The sequence below is a fragment of the Rutidosis leptorrhynchoides genome, chromosome 11, assembly GCF_046630445.1.
Source record: "Rutidosis leptorrhynchoides isolate AG116_Rl617_1_P2 chromosome 11, CSIRO_AGI_Rlap_v1, whole genome shotgun sequence".
Taxonomy (NCBI): Eukaryota; Viridiplantae; Streptophyta; class Magnoliopsida; order Asterales; family Asteraceae; genus Rutidosis; species Rutidosis leptorrhynchoides.
This window is the reverse complement of record NC_092343.1, coordinates 73878873-73898439: the sequence shown is the minus strand read 5'-3', so window position 1 is coordinate 73898439 and position 19567 is coordinate 73878873. Positions and strand designations below refer to the sequence as shown.

Genomic DNA, 19567 nt, shown 5'->3' with positions numbered 1-19567 from the left:
ATTCATAGTCAAAAGAGTTTTCCCATACGGAACAATAGAGTTAATAAATTCAAATGGGATTGAATTTAAAGTTAATGGTCACAGAGTTAAACATTACATACATGGTCCGATGAAAGTTGACAATGAAGTCAATCATAATTTCACCACCCAAGAAAACCTTCAAAATGAAAACATAAATATGTTATCAACAACATATGAAAAATCAAAATTGGAAAATAAGAAGGATTCAAATTGGAGTGATGAAGAAGAATTCTTATACAAACCTCCCATTCCAAGAAACGAAGAAAAATGTGAACAAGAAGTTCAAATAGAAGTGAAAGAACTAAGAAAAGAACACCCGAAAAAGGTTTACAAACCAACTCGACTTACTGAAGCAGGAGACCCGGGTGAATTTATCATTTCTTGTTTGCTTAATGATGGTGCTGTATATAATGGACTCGAAGATTTAGGAGCAAGTGCAAATATTATGCCTCTTTCCTTATACAAAAAATTAGGTATGGGTAAATTAAAACCAACCAAAATAGGGGTTCAATCATTTGACCTAACTATTAAACACCCGGTTGGAATAGCAAATAATTTACTTGTTAACGTGGGAAGTTTGACCTTTGTTGCAAACTTCATAGTGATTAATATGGAGGAAAACCTTGATATTCCTCTAATCTTAGGTCGCCCATTTTTAGCAACCACTGAGGCATTCATTGATGTAAGAGAAGGTAGAATGACACTTAGGGATGGTGATACATCGATCACCTTTGTGAATCGAAAGTTTAGATCTCCACCAACCAAAACTGTTAAACCAATAAAAATGCATAAGTGTGGGAAAGATGAAGAAACACTTAATGATGATCCGATCACAAAGAACCCCGTTGATGATAAGAAATTAGATGAACCCGTTTTTAACAGTTCAACGAAGAAACTTTATAAACGGATTCACGATGCTAAGATTAAGGGAAACTTTAAGTTATGTAACCGATTACTATCCAATTTATCACCAAAAGAAAAGGAAATGTTAGTTGAATTTGTGAAAGTTACGGAGGAAATCAACAATTGGCTTGAAGCAAAAGTCAAAGATATACAAGTTGTTGATAGTCCAATTAAAAACGAAGTTAATCACAATTTCAACACCACATCTAACTAAGTGTGGGGAGAATCAAGTCTTTAAAGGATAATATGTATTTCTGTTAGAGTTAGATATTCTGTTTTCGTGTAGTTCTCGAGAATGGAACCCGAATGGTCTTTCCCTAGCAGACCCTAAAGAACTAGTCTTCTCCCCCCCATTCTGAATTTTTATTTTTTTTAGGTTTTACGAGATGAAGACTTCCTGTGAACTAAAACATGGTCTAATGCTACATGCTTTAATCACTAAATGAAATAATGACACCCTTCCAAGTGAATTGGTATCATTAATCAGGGGCAAATTGGACGGAGTAAGAAAAGAATCCAGGAACGAAAATAATAAGTTACATTTTGGTAAAGGAAAATCAAAATCTGCAACGAAAAGAAGAGCACGACACCTTGAAAGATGTCACAAATGCGGAAAATGGTCACACGAAGGAAAATGCTCGACGAATCAGACATATTCCAATACCGAATTCGTTACTTTATGCAGAGATGGACCGTTCATATGTTTCGAAGAAAAAACGTTGAATGCTCGAGGTTACGCCTATGTAGCTATGGAAAACCAATTAGTCCGACTATCTTATGAGTGGGCTAAAGCAGGTCACTAAGAATTCTATTTCACAGGTAAGTATGTACAGTTTTTATGTTTATTTTTATTGCTTTTAACCTTTTGATAATAAACGCTAAATCGTTCGCTATAAAGTATTAAATTGGTATTAAATAAAATTAGGTTTTGCGACCGAAATTATTGATATCATGCAAAAATTCATTACATCACTGCGAAATTTACCGTTTATTCTTAAGGTATAAATATCTTTAATCATTCAACCCAAAATATTTCAAAAATTCGTCATGAGTTAAACTAGGTTATGGAACCGAAATTACTTTACCGAAAAGATGGGTGTATATTTTTGATAATATTTGATTGATTAAAGTAGGATAAAAGACCAAAAAGATTTTTAATTTTATTTTTACTTTGTTTTTAAAATTAATATTAAATTAATATTGTAAACCTTTTAAAATCAATATATTTAAATTTATAAATATTTGAAAAAAATTAATATTTTTAATATAAGTTTGTATGTATAAAAACAAAAATATAATATAAATTTGGTGTGAATTTTTAATTTTAATAATATGAATTTTTAATTATGCATTTTTAAAGTTTGGTGTGAATTTAAAAATAAAAATTTACTTTATTTCGCTAAGTTAAAAATTGATTTCTAAAAATTCGTCGTGAGTTGAAGACTAGGTCGTTGAACCGAAATTGCTCTACCCAAGGGAGGGACGAGAACTTTTATTATCATTATTTTTAATCTTATTGAATTAAAGTATGCCAAAAATATTTAAAAAACCCAAAAATCTTTACTTTTAAAACCACGCTTTGAATTGACAAATTTTAAAATTTTGTCGAGTGACAGACTAGGACAACGATCCGAAATTCCCTCATCCTAAAAAGAAACAAAATTTTTATTTTTATTTAATTATATGTTTTAATAAGTATAAGGTTTTTATAAATAAAAAAAAAGGAAAAAGTACTGTACCCGGACCCCATGCGATCGCATGGGGTTTGCACTGCAACTCCATGCGATCGCATGGAGCTGGAATCCAGGCCAAAAACATAAAACCCTGCGAGCTGTGTTCTGTCTCCACACTTACACACACATATACACACGAACACACACTCAAATCCTCACCAAAAATCACCAAATTTCACCATAATTCGTCAATTTTCTTGCTCTAATCATGCCTAGGTTTGAATTCTTCAACAAAAAGGTAAAAATTACACCCCTAAACTCTTAAAATTTCTAGTTTTTGTGATAATTACCAATATTATACCTAATTTAATTTTGTTAATTTCTAGTGTAATTAGAGTTAAATTGTTAGTATTTTATGCATGTATAACCTAGATTGATGCTATTTAACATGATTTGAAGCCAAAAACTTCAAAAAATTTAGAAATCTAGGGTTTGTGTTCTTGAGCAATTTGGGGCTTTTTGATATAAACAGGTTATGGTCGATTTTTATCATGAATTATTGCTAAATTAAGTAGTGTAACATGTTTAGGTAGCTAAATGATCCAAACATTGATCCTAAACATAATTTTTGGAGATTAAAGTAGACTTTTAAGTCTAAAATTCATGAACTTGATTAATTTGATATAATTGTCATTTGAGACTTGTTTAATTATTTGTAATGACTATTTTGACATGTTATTTGAGTTAAATGCTTATGAACTTTGTATACATTTTCATAAAAGCTTATTTGAAAAAGTGTAAAATTAATAAATTGTGAAAATATGTATAAGTTTAATTATGATTTAACATGTTATTGTAATTGTTTCAAGTTATTATTTTGCTAACACTAATGCATATTTAGATGCACAAATTTTGTGTTTAATGTGTTTTGCAGAAAACCAATACTGCTGGTGCTTCATCATCATCTAGACAACCACAACAAGAACCTGAACCAGAATATGAGCCGTAATACGAGCCAGAACCCGAACAAGAACCACAACAGGAACAACAACATCAACCTAATCAACACGTACGTTATTATGATCCGCTAAAATTTGTTGATGCCTTCACAGTATTTCCAATACATCCGCCAGTAGAATACCCGACAATTCCTGAACATATGTTGCATCCTAATCTGAGATTCGATAGAAGCTGGAGATATTACCCGGCATATCAAAGTAATAAATTCAAATTAGTAACGAAAGATGTAGAGGTGCCTAGGGTAATTGATTGGAATCCTTTGGAAACGGTACATCTAGCTGACCGTGTTAGACTGCTACTGATTCAAAGGTATGGCAGTTCTTCTTTTACCGATTGGAAACGTCTATTCACCATTCGTAGACCTGTATATAAGGAATGGTGTGTCGAGCTTATGAGTACTATAGCATTAAATGCAGATGTAGGTAGGTTAGATGATAGAAGTTTTCTTAGATTTATACTTGGTCGTAGGATGTACAGGATGTCCATGCTGGACATGGCCAGGGCTTTGCAGATATATACGCCTGCTGAATTACTACAACCCGATTGTATTAATTTGATTTATCATGGTGAAATGGTAGATAGGAATTTTGAAGCGAACGCCGTCTGGAGGCGTATGTCAGATTATAATGTTTTTGGGCGGGTAGGAACACATACCTACTTACATATTAACAGAGCCGAGCTTCGTATAATTCATAGATTTTTGGATAACTCGATTACACAGAGAGGTCACAACAAGGAAAAATTGACCTTACATGATTTATTTTACCTAAAGTGTATTCGATACCCAAGAGGCTTTGTTAATATCCCTTACTGTGTTGGTTTTTATTTATCTAAAATGGTGGAAGGAATACAGGAAGGGGGGATAATTGGAGGAGGTATTTTTGTTACTCTCATTGGAGAGTATTTAGGTGTAGATAGGGACCAAGGGGGTCCACTTTTGATATGTAGAGAACAGGTTGAGCCTTTAGGATTGAGCGTTTATGCTGGTGCTAAGGTATTAAAGAGTAGACGCAATCAGGCAGTACCCTATGAAGGTAGTCATCCACAGGTAGAGAGAGGATCAGACGAGGAAATGGAGGAAGTGGATGACATTAGGGATGTCATTCGAGAGGCTATGACTGATGTCTACCAGTGTGTAGATGAGGTAGACATGACAAACGCGGAGAGATTTTGTCGGATGGAGCAGTGGCAAGCCCGGAATGATTACGAGCATTCCAGGAAATGACAGCATGATAGATGGGACTATCATCAGCATCAGATTATGAGCCGGCTGTCACCTCAGGAGCACTATGTCCCGACCCGACCAGCTTACTATCCTCCACACCAGCCCGAGATGAGACCGCCATTTACTCTCTACGACCCTAACCAGGCATACCAGTACACCTATCACCAACCATGGAACCCGGACGACGACATGAACTGGAACCCCTATCCAGATTGATTTAGTTCCGGTTGGTAATTTATATGATTTTTAATTTTTATTATTTCTGTTTATTTATGTTTAAACACATTATATTATGATACTTTTATTGTAATGTTTAATATTTTTATTTGTTGTACTAATGTTTCATATTTGATTTGAAAGTGGGATTTTAAGTCCCATTTCAAATTACCATGCATGTTTATATTTGTATTGTATGTATTTTATTTCATGTACACAACAGGGTAAAACAGCGCATTTTCAAAGACTGGCATTAAGTTCAGCAAAAGCTAGTACTTTTGACGACAAAACGAAAAACAAATATGATGTAACAACAAGACTTAATGAACAAATGATGTGCACCATTTATCATTCAACAAACAAACGCCAATATGTTTGAAAACTTTGGTAAAATTTAATCATTTTTCTACGCTAATCACCCTCAATAATTTAAATTGTTACTGATTTCTTGCAAATGAGGGCATTGCAAGATCTTAAGTGTGGGAAGGGGTTAAATTCTTTCGAATTTTTAAAATTTTTACCTTATACACTTGGTTACCATTAAAAATACTAGTAATGCAGTAGTTGTATTAGAATCTAGTGCTCTCTGATAATAAAGAACAGCTCTAGTCTTATATACTGACTACCCAATTCTAGTAAAATTTTTCAAAATTTTCAATTAAATGAACTCAAAATCATGTTTATACATATTTATGAACGATAAAACTAGGTGTTAACACCGAAATTATTGTTACCTCGGAAATGACATAAATTGAGAAACAGCCTAAAATGTTAGAATTCATTTAAAATGGAATAGAGGACAATAAAAAGGCAAATAAAAGAAAATAAAAGCCAAGTGTGGGAAAATTTACCAAGTTATTTAAAACATATATCACATATTTTTGTACAAATAACTGAAGATACTTTTGCTTTGGACTAATCTAAACAATTTTACCCAATTTACTGTAATATATTTGAAAGAAAGATGGATCTACACGATGAATCAATTCCATCATTAAAAGGAAGTAAAGTCTTCCAAAAAAGAAACGCGCTTCTTGATTTAGGTCATGAAGTTGTCGTCCAGACCAGCTGTAGGTTGACGAAAAATCTAGAAAAGTCATCTCTAAAATCAGCAGGAAATCCACGGACCTCAGCATCAAACAGGGTCGCCAAGTGGTCAGACTTATCCTAACCATGAGAGGATCTGTCTAGTAAAATGGGGAGGACGCCGTGCAAATTAGCTTGATAAGACTAATGAATCAGATCCCCAGAAAGGATAATCTCCTTAAAGATCAAAAATCAGCTTTTAAGCCTGATATTACTCAATCCTTGAGATTGACTTTTAAAGATTGAGAATTACAAACTCATGGAATTCGATGATATCTAAACTCGAGCTTGAACGAGAAAATATTTTGATCAAAATTACAAACCGATTTGTTTTCTGAAAACCCATTTTCAATGCGTTCATTACCATTGAACGTAAAATCCTAGGAATTCACCTGGAATTCATTAGGTCACCTGAACCAAATCGGGTGTCAACCGTAAGAATGGTGGTTGCATAGCATAGTCGAAGACAGGACCTTGTGCCAGACCGAAAAACTATAGGGTGAGCTTTACTATTGCTCCTACCAAGGATAGTAATTGCATCCGACACGTTATAGACCATAATTAAAAGCATGTCAGGGGACATTGCCTTAACAGTTGATTGTTCAACGCTTTCCTTTACAACCGGACGGTATTTTACCGAAAGGTAATATACGGAGCAAGTATACTGGACGTGTTGCTTTCCCAATACAAGGTTAGCAAGTGGGTGACACAAAACCGCAAGTTTTGAGCTAAAATTTTCAAATCTGAAACCCACCAAACCCACAAAAATATTTTGCAGACACCGGTGAAGGGTTATTCCGGAAAACTTATCTAGGGTAAAAGCTAGATCGTATTTTCAAAAGATCAAATGTTTCCATAAAGATCCAATTTCCTTAAGGATCTAAATTTTTATAGTCATGTGGGACTGTAAACCACATCGTTACTACCATTGTTTATACCGCCGTATAGAAATCACTGATGTACAAAGTGTGAAGAATAAAGAAGTGATTCTAGTATTTTTATTTCAAGACTATATTGCTTGAGGACAAGCAACGCTCAAGTGTGGGAATATTTGATAATGCTAAAAATGAACATATATTTAATAGCATTATCCCTCAAGGAAGACAAGCTTTTAGTTGCAATCGTTCTATTTACAAGTGATATTCGTTTAAATAATAAAAGGTGAACACAAAAGACAGATTCGACGAATTGAAGACGCAAACGACCAAAAAGCTCAAAAGTACAAAGTACAATCAAAGTGGTTCCAATTATTGATGAGAAAAGTCTCAAAACTACAAGAGTACAAGACGCAAAACGCAAAATACAAGATATTAAATTGTACGCAAGGACGTTCAAAAAACCGAAACCGGGACCAGAGTCATCTCTCAACGCTCGACACAACGGACTAAAAATTACAAGTCAACTATGCACATGAATATAACATAATATATAATTAATTCTTAAAATTAATATATATATTATATTATATATTATAAACGTCGGCAAACAAGAAAACAAACTTATGTGAGCTGGTACCTACCTCCATGCGATTGCATGGCCTGTAGGCTTGTTTTCCATGCGATCGCATGGGCCACTTTTTGTGGCCACATGCCTATAAATTTCGCGGTTTTGCTCGAACTTTAACACATCTTTTTCCTTTCAGCTATCAACGTATATATATTTATATTTATATTATAATTTTAATTTTAATTTTAAATTCTAATAATAAGGGTATGTTAGCGAATGTTGTAAGGGTATAAGTCGAAATTCTGTCCGTGTAACGCTACGCTATTTTTAATCACTGTAAGTTATGGTTAATGTTATTTTTAATTTAATGTCTCGTAGCTAAGTTATTATTATGCTTATTTAATGCCGAAGTAATCGTGATTTTGGGCTAAATATTAAAATTGGGTAATTGGGCTTTGTACCATAATTGGGGTTTAGATAAAAGAATGACACTTGTGGAAATTAGACTATGGGCTATTAATGAGTTTTATATTAACTAAATGATACCTCGTTGATTTAATATATAGACTTATAATTTGACGTATTTATATATAACCACATACGCTTGACTGGGTACGGTGGGCAGGATATCTATAAATACCAATAATTGTTCATTTTACCGGACACGGAACTGGATTAATAGTTAATAGACTTGTTGAAACAGGGGTGGATTACATTCAAGGGTAATTGGTGTAATTGTTAACAAAGTAGTAAAACCTTGGACTACACGCAGTCGATAACCTGGTGTATTCATTAAACAAAGTATTAAGACCTTGTTACAATTCGAATCCCCAATTAGTTGGAATATTTAACTTCAGGAATAAGAATAATTTGACGAAGACTTTCGCACTTTATGATTATGACTGATGGACTATTATGGACAAATCCGTATGGACATATCGAATAATCCAGGACAAAGGACAATTAACCCATGGGAATAAACTAAAAATCAACACGTCAAACATCATGATTATGGAAGTTTAAATAAGCATAATTCTTTTATTTCATATTTAATTGCACTTTTAATTATCGCACTTTTATTTATTGTCATTTTATTTAATTGCATTTTTAATTATCGTACTCTTTAATTATCGCAATTTTATTTTATCGCATTTTTATTTATCGCAATTTCATTATCGTTATTTACTTTACGCTTTAATTTAAGTTATATTTATTTTTAATATTTTACATTAGGTTTTAACTGCGACTAAAGTTTTAAAATCGACAAACCGGTCATTAAACGGTAAAAACCCCCTTTATAATAATAATACTACTTATATATATTTTTGTATTTTTACAATTATAAGTTAAAACTAATATAGCGTTAAGCTTGTTTAAAAGATCCCTGTGGAACAAACCAGACTTACTAAAAACTACACTACTGTACGATTAGGTACACTGCCTATAAGTGTTGTAGCAAGGTTTAGGTATATCCATTCTATAAATAAATAAATATCTTGTATAAAATTGTATCGTATTTAATAGTATTTCGTTGTAAAAATAATACTATTTCCTAGCACACCTCGCACACATCAACTCTGTTGCAATACTTTACTGACAAAGTATATAGGCATTTGTATTCCCTTTCGCTCTGCGATCAAGACCGAACTGATGGCCTCTGCGGAAGCAGCCAAATACAAAATTAACGTTTCTCCTTCTATTGGTGCAGTTAAAGTAGGTAATTCTTTCAAGAGTTGTTTAATATCCTGAAAAGCTTTTTCTGCTTCCTCTGTCCACTTAAAATCTTTTTTGTTCAAACAGCTTTTTAAAACCTTCATAAATGGTAATGATCGATCTGCTGCTCTTGATAGAAACCTTGTTAAAGCTGCCAATCTTCCATTCAGGCTTTGAACTTCTTTCTTTGTTTTAGGAGATACCATATTTTCAATTGCTTGAATCTTTTTTGGATTAGCCTTGATTCCTCTCTCTGTAACAATATAACCTAAGAATTTACCTTCTTCTACACCAAAAGTGCACTTCTTAGGATTCAATTTCATATTGACCTTTCGTAATGATTCAAACGTTTCAAGAGTATCTCTGAGCATACTGTCTTCTGTATGGCTCTTGATAACAATGTCATCAACATAGGCTTCTACATTTTTACCTATTTGATCTTTAAATGCTTTATCAATTACGCGCTGGTAAGTTGCCCCTGCATTCTTTAATCCGAAAGGCATCATGATATAGCAAAAAATTCCATCTGGTGGGTGGAATGCTGTTTTATCTTGATCACGTATTGCCATTGGGATTTGATGATATCCTTTTAATGCATCCAAAAAGGATTTAAACTGATACCCACTGACAGACTCCACTTTCCAATCGATTTCTGGTAAAGGATAATTGTCTTTTGGACATGCTTTATTTAAATCTGTGAAGTCTACACACATCCTCCATGAATTATCTGGCTTTCTTACCATAACTGGGTTTGCTACCCATGTCTGGTATTTTACTTCCCTCAATATTCCAGCATCCACCAATTTTTTAACTTCTTCTTTGAGAAATTTTGTTCGATCCGGAGCCATGCCTCTTTTCTTTTGACACACTGGTGGAATATTAGGATTCACACCAAGCTTATGTTCAGCTACATGACGTGGTACTCCAGTCATATCATAATCTTGCCATGCAAAAACATCCAAATTTGTGGATAAGATTTTGTAAAGCTTTTCCTTTGTTTCTTTTGTTATTGTGTTTCCAATTATGATTTTCTGATCTGGAAACTCTGGATTTGGTGATATTGACCCATCTTCATGAATGATTGGGTTAACAGCTGTTCTGTTTATTTGTACACATTCTATTGGTCTTCTCCGTTCAGCGTACAGCGTGGCGATGCCAGCCGGTATGGGGAATTTCATCATTCCGTGTACCGTTGACGTCACAGCTCCGAATGCCATCATGGTTGATCGTCCTAAAATGACATTATACTGTGAATTTGCTTTTACAACCAAAAATTCAATATGGGCAGTTCTTTTAAATGGCGTTTTTCCCAATACGACTTCTAAAACTATGCTTCCTTCTGACCATGACGGATCATTAGCAAAGCTTGCTAAGGGAACAAATGTGTCCTTTAGCTTTTCCTTAACTCTGTCCGGTAGTTGTATAAAACAATGTTCATACATGATATCTGCTCCTGCTCCGGTATCAGTATATATTCCTCCAACAACACAATTTTCTATTCGAGCTTCAATCACTACAGGAGCATCAGATGGATTGGTGTTAAACATGGAAGGAAAAGCAATCATTTCTTGTTTCCAATCTTCTAAAGTTTCTGCTTTTCTCCGCTGTCCGGCTTGCCATGAATGTATCATGTTTGCTTCAATGGGTGCTGTCTGACAATTACGCCTTTTGGTGCTCTTGAAAGTTTAGTAGTTCTTTAGAACGGGTGGCGCCATCTGTTAGTACGATTTTCCGTATAGCGGCTGTAAGGTACTAGTACAGAAAATTAGCTGCTCAGCGTGTGATGTATACTGTTGATTGTTGTTTGCCCTTGAGAAATAATCTCTGCAGACCCGGAACACAGATGTAAGATCTGTGGGGTGGCCTCAATCAATCTGTGGACCATTCTGTAATGATCCGTCTAGCGCACTGCTGCTAAGCGGCTAATGTTGTTTTAGAGTGAGAAAGAACTGTGTGAGAGAGAAAATGTACTTCTCTCTGACTGAAGTTCAGATCTAAGATGATGTAATGTGGTGACCCAGGGGGTCTATTTATAGGCGTAGAATGTCTGAAATTCACGGGATACACGTGTCAATCACTGAATGGCTCTGTTACGTGAAGTATCCGGAATGTCGGTGGCGTGTGCTGACGTGGCTGCGTGCCGTTCACGCGCTGAGTTAAAGGGCTTATGCATAGAGGCTGCCTGCAGGGCTTACACTTGACGTTGGGCGGCCTGCTGGACGTTGGGCGGTAAATTCTGAAGATCAACAAATTTAATTATCTCTTATGCTCTTTGATCGAGTTTTCTGTATAAAAATGATGTTTTTATGCGTGTATCTCCTAGGATACACCATTATAAGATAAAGACATAAATAAAACTCTAAATGAAGATGTAGGTAAAACGAAAAGATGATTACGTATAACAAGCAGCAGGAAAATCATTCGAGCTTACACCATCATGGTAACCATTACCAACTCCTCGAGTGGAAATATACATGATAGCTTTAGCAGCTGATTGATTTGCTAAAGATATTACAGATGCTGGCGGGGTCAATAAACCTTCAAAATCACCCAACTGTTGTAGGCTTGAAATTAGACTCCTACGAGTTTCATTTCTAATATGCATGTTTTCATGCTCATTTTCCTTAATAAGAACACTGTCATCTTCATCAATGATATTGACAATTGCAAGTGTCGTTGTACATAAAAGTAAGCATAAACATGTATCGAGACGGGGTATTGGACCCTCAACAGCATCCCTTTCCTAAAAATCCAAAAAAAATGTAGAATTATAGAACCATACAGAACCACAAAGATTGTAATGTATTGTATTATTGTATTGTGGTTGTTAGTAATAATGAATTACACAGGAGAAAATATAGACTAAGTAAATTTGGAGCCTAATTTAACCTAAACCTTAAAGCCCATTATATCAATGGGCTAAATACCTAATATATATTAAGTAACCCTAATCCATATTATGTCTAATAAGGATTAATAAACTAGTAATGAAAGGTAAGTACTTAGGAAAAGTATAGAATAACATTTTTGAGGTTAAAAATGTTTGCTTTATGTGTATTCGATCAAGCGAAAGGTCACCTATGTAAGTATGTTAACAATAACTAAAGAATCTTTAGAGTTTAGACATATTTACCCTTTGAACAACTGCAATCCATAAACCAAGAATCTTTAGAGTTTAGACATATTTACCCTTTGAACAACTGCAATCCATAAACCAAGAAACGCATCCTGTCAGGAAGACTGAGTAATTGCCCGATGGGCTTTCAGTAGACCTATAATAAGAACTTATTTTTTTAGAGGACCTTATGAATAATGTTTCCCACTCAAGTATATTTTACAACTTTATCAAAACAACAATATAGATATGGATATGGATATGGATATGGATACGGAATGGAGTTCACCAGTAAGACTTTCAGCAGAACTTGTGGTAGCCACAACAGTACCCTCCATAGTGTCTTCAAGAAACAGATCAATTGGTAGCCAAAAAGCTGACCAACTCGCACCATAACTTGAAACTGCAGATGGTACATGTGATACGGAAGCAATAACTGCATGAAACTGTTGCAAAGATATTGTTTTGCATTCACGTGATAGTGGTACATAATTATCAGATGTTAACTGCAAAACAGCTTCGAGAGTAATATCTTTTGAATTTCTTAAAGACATTGAGTTTGCTGCCAGCAGTTTCAGATTGTAAATGAACGATCCCCAATGTATTGGCCTACACGAAGAAATTATTATAGCATAAATCATAATTTTTATAACAGAGACAACAAATGTTAACAATGTGCCAAAGGGGATGGGTCGTGCAGGTTGTGCCAGTAATTTTTGTCCAAAATTTTAGTATTTCTTTAAATGTCAAAGAATTTTTGAAACAACTATACTATTACAATAGTAATCATCTTTTCAGATGCAAAATAGTTAGAAACAGAGAAAATAATTTACTGGGGGCAAAAAAAAATATTTAAAAGTGTTCACATTCACTGTAAAAAAAATTTCTATCATTCTTGCATGAAAAATACAACCTTTTGGGTCATAGGATTTTGGGTTGGGGGCAAAATCTGAAGGCTTTTGGGCAAAATCTGGAGGCTTTTAGGCGAAATATGGAGGTGTTTAGGCCTGAAAAAAATCCACTGGGGGCAAATTAAAAATCCCAACATTTTAAGCCTGAAAATTTCAAATCCACTGGGGGTAGGTGACCCCTGCCCCTTAGAAGGTATTATATACCTTAAAAGTACACTTTGGGTTGCTTTTTGACACCTTTCATTCTTAAGCTATTCCGATAGTAATCATGGTTTTAGTAAAAGGGTCAAAATTGTCACCTCTAAAGTTAACCGTATTCAAAATACAAATTAATAATTCTGATATAAATAAGATCATGGATGTACAAACCCTCAGCACTCACATATTTTGACGTGCCAAGCACAGGATCTTGGAAGTTACTTTATTTTGGTTAAGTTCTCCAATTATCTCAATGGCCAATAATGTATTTGTTCTGAACAATCTGTCATTGCAATCAATTTTATTTTCTCTGATATTATGATCATCAGTTTCCATTTCATTTGGTTTAATTGACCAAATAGACTGTTTTTCAGGTACAAGTTCTAACAAGTCTTCATCATCTAGCGATGCATCAAGCAACTGCCACACTATAGCAAGAACAAATTCAACTAGGATTAAACCTGGCTCACTTGATGAAATGCCAAATCTTTGGGAGAGTTGAAGAGTGTTATTGATAGCTTCCATATATGATTCTGCAATTGCATTGTTAAGATATCTCAAACATCAAGAACTAAATCAAGCCACTCAACAGCATTAATCAATGCAATAAAAAGAGCATAAGAAACATACTTGCAATACATTGGACCATTGATTTCAGAAACCAATGGAAAAACGTGTCTCTTGAGGAGCTCGAGATAGAGCCTGTATGCAGCAGGTTGGCTTCTTCGACACGGGGTTACACTACAGCAGTTCAATAATTTTATATTCAGTCACTTGAAATCACCAACAATTATACAGCAAAATTCAACTAAAGTTGTGCAGCACTCAACATTGAACATGATACATCATCCTCTTGCTCACTATAAATAGCAGGCTGATCTATTTCAAGCCATAGAAATTATGATTTCCTTCTTTCATACACCATTTCTGTATGTCTGTAACTATAGCTTTTTGTTTCGGCTAAGTAAGAAATACAAAAACATCACTACAATGATCATACAAGAATTTAATGTTCAATTATATACTGATTTGACCTAAGGCTACTCTCAAAAGTTGTTTTGAAAATCAGGATTACTAGTATTGGTATTTCATTTGAAAATTTATTTTTTAATGTTGATACTGTAAAATTGATCAAAAATATAAAATTATGTTATAATGGCGTTTTCTCTTTTTTTGTGGATAGAGGTGAATTGTAACACTTTTCTTCTAAAAATAACTGAAGCGTAGAAAATGTAGATCTAATTAAGATAGCCTTATATACGGTTAAGAAGATAATTTACAAGATTAAATAATCTTACATGGTTGTCACTTTTCACTGACGATAAAATAATAAGACCTTTTAACTAACATGAAATTATGGAGATTAGATAGTTAAGCATTCTTACAATTTTTTTTATTTTTTTTGGACAACGATTGATCACCCGAGCGGGACTAAACCACCCGTTGCGATCATCTCCCGTTTCAACTATACAGATGCAGCGATAATAACCCCGCCCCCATCGCTGCCCGGGAGTAAACCTTAAAACCGATCCAATGGCACGGCAAAGTAAAACCCCCTTCCCTTTATCCCAAACTATATGGGAAATGTGCCAATCATAATATCGTGAGTGTAAATAGTTGGTAGAATTTATCAAAAGACTTTTGACCTTTTAGACCGGTTGTATTGGTGGTGGGCAACGGTGTGGCCGTCCTACATGGCACTCAGCCAACGCCCCCATGGGCTGTATCCATGCGTGGGTTGAGGCTTTTTTGGATCTGCACGTTGCCATTCAACGTAACAAGCAACACTCGTTGGTTGTTTAATTTTTTATTATTTTAAAAATATTATTTTTATCCATTTTTATTACTTAACCCAATTATATTTTAAAATATCATCACAATACTCCTAACTCACACCAAAAACTCACACCACCACTACTCCACATTAAAAACTCACACGTCCTAGTCAGGGGCGGAGCCAGGATTCGAAGATAAGGGAGGCTTACTTGATTAATAGATAACTATGATAAAAAAAAACTATATCCATTTTCTTAACAAAGTTGTATTCACACATCGATAGTTAGATATTTAGACGAATAATTAAAAATTAAATTAGCTTGAATTGAGGGTGGCTTAGGTAAAATAATTAATCAAATCCTATTAATTTTTCATTGCGGTTGGGCTCATTGAGGGAGGCTCGGCACCCCTCCGTCCCCTCCCTGTCTCCGCGACTGGTCCTAGTTATAAAAAAAAGTACAAAAAGCAACTCACACCACTAACCCACGCCCCCAACCACTGCAAATAGTCTTGGTATCCGTCAACATTATGGTTATAACTTATAAGTTCAAGTTTTCTATAAGTCAATCTGTACATATGTGTAGTTGTATAGGCGTATTGCGTATATATACATATAACGTGTGACAGTTATAGATTTTGTCTTACATAAACTTCATGCGATATCTATTAAGAAAACTCTTAAAATAACCAAAAGTCCAAGAAAGTTTCTATCAAATGAAGTAAGTGTTGGTTTTGTTTTTAATAGAAAAATTGATATGGTTACTTTGTGAAGAATGTTATCCCACATCGGAGGAAGAAGTTGGAGGTGGATGACTTGGTTATAAAAGGAGGTCATGGGCATCATTCCAACTTGCACCAATCAATACACTTTAAGTATTTGATTATTTCTTTTTTTTGTTACCCTTGTTTGGGAGTTGTTTTAGTTAAATACTTTGGAGAGTGTAGTTGGTTTAAGAGAGTTATCTATGTCATTGTAACAATTTGTGATATAGTGTATTTCTCTCTTTGGAGGCCCGTGGTTTTTCTCCTGTTTTGGAGTTTCCACGTTAAATTCCTGTGTTGTGGATTGTTCTTATTTCTTTACTGTTATTATTGGGCTGGGTGGTGAGAATTATTGAGACCGTAATTTTCCAACAGTAAGCTGTCAAGAATTAAAGATTTATGAATGTATTGATCAGTTTGATATATAACTTGAATTGATACAATTGTTGTTTTGCAATCTGCTATGTGTTGCTTTTATATCCTAAGTGTTACAACGGCTATTTCTAAATATGGTTAGGCTCCACTAAGACTTTTGGAACCACCATTACACAAATGGAAAACTGTTGCTGAGCAGCCTGTTTGTAGCCGTTTACTTGTTTACATTTGAGCATGCATGTGACCTTTCAAATTGGGATATGATGAAGTGGACACTTCTGATCCCAAAGTCAACTTACCTAAAATGGTAAGTTGACCTTTTTTGTTGACTCATTCTAACACTCCCCCTCAAGTTGAATAGTGGAGTTTTCAATATTCAACTTGCCAAGAACTTCGCTGAAGAGTCTTCCGTTGACAGATTTGGTGAGGATGTCAGCTAGCTGATCTTCGGATCTGATTGATGGAAGGGAAATGATTTCATCATCTAATTTTTGTCTAATAAAATGTCGATCAACTTCCACATGTTTGGTTCGGTCATGTTGAACTGGATTTTCTGATATGGCAATGGCTGCTTCGTTGTCACATAATATCTGAATGCTATCTTCTGGTGGAAATCCGATCTCTGTTAGTAGTTTTCGGGTCCACAATGCTTCTACAACTCCTTTGGCTATCCCTCTAAACTCTGATTCTGCACTTGATAGAGAAACAACCTTTTGTTTCTTGCTTTTCCATGCAACTAAATTACCTCCGACTATTGTAAAGAATCCGGATGTAGATCTTCTATCCCCTTTTTCTCCAGCTCAACTTGCATCTGTATATATTTGAGTTCTTAGATGCCCATTTTTCTTGAAAACAACTCCATGATCCGCTGTTTTCTTCAAATATCTGATGATTCTCATTACGGCTTCCATATGGTGAACCTTTGGTTGATGCATGAATTGACTCACAACTCCAACTGCATGTGCTATATCAGGTCGAGTATGAGCAAGATAGATGAGTTTTCTCACCATCCTTTGGTATTGCCCTTTATCAGCAAGATCAGCTTCATCTTCCATATATAGCTTCTGGTTTGGAATCATCGGAGTATCAGCTGGTTTGCAATCAATCATACCTGTTTCTGCAAGAAAATCAAGAACATACTTCTTTTGACAGATAAATATTCCCTGTTGGGATCGTAACACCTCAATCCCCAAAAAATATTTAAGTCTGCCCAAGTCTTTCATTTCAAATTCTTTAAATAAGTTTACTTTTAAGTTAGAAATTTCCTGTTTATCATTTCCTGTTATTATCATATCATCAACATAGATGATTAAACATGTAATCAAATTTCCTCTTCGTTTAAAGAATAGAGTATGATCCGAGTTACTTTGTTTGAAATCGTATTTTTTCATAAATAAAGTAAATCTCCCAAACCAAGCCCGTGGGGATTTTTTTAACCCATATAAAGCCTTTTTAAGTCGACAAACTTCCCTGTTTTTGAAGTTGTCACTGAATCCTGGCGGTGCTTCCATATAGACCTCTTCCTTTAATTCACCATGTAGAAAAGCATTCTTCACATCAAATTGGTGAAGTGGCCAATCTTCATTTGCAGTGATAGAAAAAAGAACTCTAATGGTATCAATCTTTGCGATTGGTGAAAAAGTTTCGGAGTAATCAATCCCGTATGTCTGAGTATATCCCTTGGCAACTAGCCGGGCTTTGTATCTTTCAATGGTACCATCTGGTTTGTATTTAATCGTAAACATCCATCGATTTCCTACTGGTTTTTTTCCTTGAGGTATGACACATTTTTCCCAAGTGTCATTATCATTCAAAGCTTCCATTTCCACTTCCATTGCTTTTTTCCAGTTTTTTGATTTTAACGCTTGTTCAACAGAAGTTGGAATATTTTCAGAGTAAATTGCGGAATTAAATTTTTGAGCTTCTTTTGACAGATTTCCTTGTGCTATATTAGCCATAGGATATCTAGATCTTTGCGCTGCTTTCTCTGGAGAATATCGTTTTGGTGGGACACCTCTATTGATTCTTTGAGGTAGGACATATCGTTGGGTGGTTTCATCGGAATTTGTGTCATTTTGTTCATCATGGGTTTGATGTTCATTGTTCGAGGAGGTTTCAGTAATCTCATGGTTCGGTGGGATAGTTTCTGTAGGTTCATGGTCTTGTGTTGGCTCGGAGTTTAGTGTTGAAGTTTGTATAAGTTTGGGGTTTTGTGTTGGCTCGGGCTCTTGTGTTTGAGGTGGTTCATGGTTTTGTGTGTTTTGTGTTGGCTCGGGCTCTTGTGTTTGAGGTGGTTCATGGTTTTGTGTTTGAGGTATTTGAGGTGGTTCATGGTTTTGTGTTTGAGGTATTTGAGGTGGAGCCCATGTCATCCAACTGAGAGTGTCATTATCCTTCTCCCCCTCACTCGTGAGTTGGGTATCATAAAAATATTCGGTTTCGACAAAGTCACAGTTCATTGTAGTGAAAACATGACGTCTTTTAGGGCTATAACATCTGTACCCTTTTTGGTTAATTCCATAGCCCACCATGACACATTTTTCCGCACATGGATCTAGTTTGGTGCGTTCATTTTTCGGAATGTGAACAAAAACCGAGCACCCAAATATTCGAGGTTCAATGCTAAATGAGGTTGGAAGAGTATGAAATTGAGAAAGAGTATCTTTCGGAGTTTTTGTGCCCAAAACTTTAGTAGGTAGCCGGTTAATAAGGTAGGTGGCGGAAGCAAGAGCTTCAGGCCAAAAACTTTTTGGAACTTTTGATTCAATTAATAAAGCTCTTGTCATTTCTAAGAGTAGTCGATTTTTCCGTTCGGCTACTCCATTTTGTTCGGGGGTGTGAGCACACGATGTTTGGTGAATAATCCCGCATTCTTTGCAAAAATGTTTCATTGAAGTATTGACAAATTCACCCCCATTATCGGATCTCAAAATTTGTATATTTTTGTTAAATTGAGTTTGTATCATTTTGTAAAAATGGGAAAACTTCTCAAACACTTCAGATTTGTGAGCCAGAAAATAAATCCATGTCATACGTGAATGATCATCAATGAATAAGACAAAGTATCGAAAATTCTTTCCCCCATTAACCGGTGCAGGACCCCAAACATCCGAGTGGATTAAAGCAA

The 19567-nt window shown here is 34.9% G+C and overlaps 1 protein-coding gene across 5 annotated transcripts in view; it reads right to left on the bottom strand.

Moving 5' to 3' along the window:
* The window catches only part of LOC139876703 (mediator of RNA polymerase II transcription subunit 33A-like), a 50802-nt gene extending 36335 nt beyond the window's left edge, over positions 1-14467 (bottom strand). For 4 of the 5 annotated variants that reach the window (XM_071864074.1, XM_071864076.1, XM_071864077.1 and 1 more), the window contains exons 1-5: positions 14358-14467; positions 14158-14268; positions 13712-14060; positions 12493-13027; positions 11700-12046 (exon numbers count right to left, since the gene is read on the bottom strand). In XM_071864074.1, coding sequence (XP_071720175.1) covers positions 12649-13027; positions 13712-14060; positions 14158-14176 — 747 coding nt within the window. In that variant the 5' untranslated portion in view covers positions 14177-14268; positions 14358-14467 and the 3' untranslated portion in view covers positions 11700-12046; positions 12493-12648. Of the gene's footprint in view, positions 1-11699; positions 12047-12492; positions 13028-13711; positions 14061-14157; positions 14302-14357 lie in introns of those variants that run through there. The other variant, XM_071864075.1, reaches the window with a different exon arrangement.
* Between the last annotated feature and the right edge of the window lie 5100 nt (positions 14468-19567).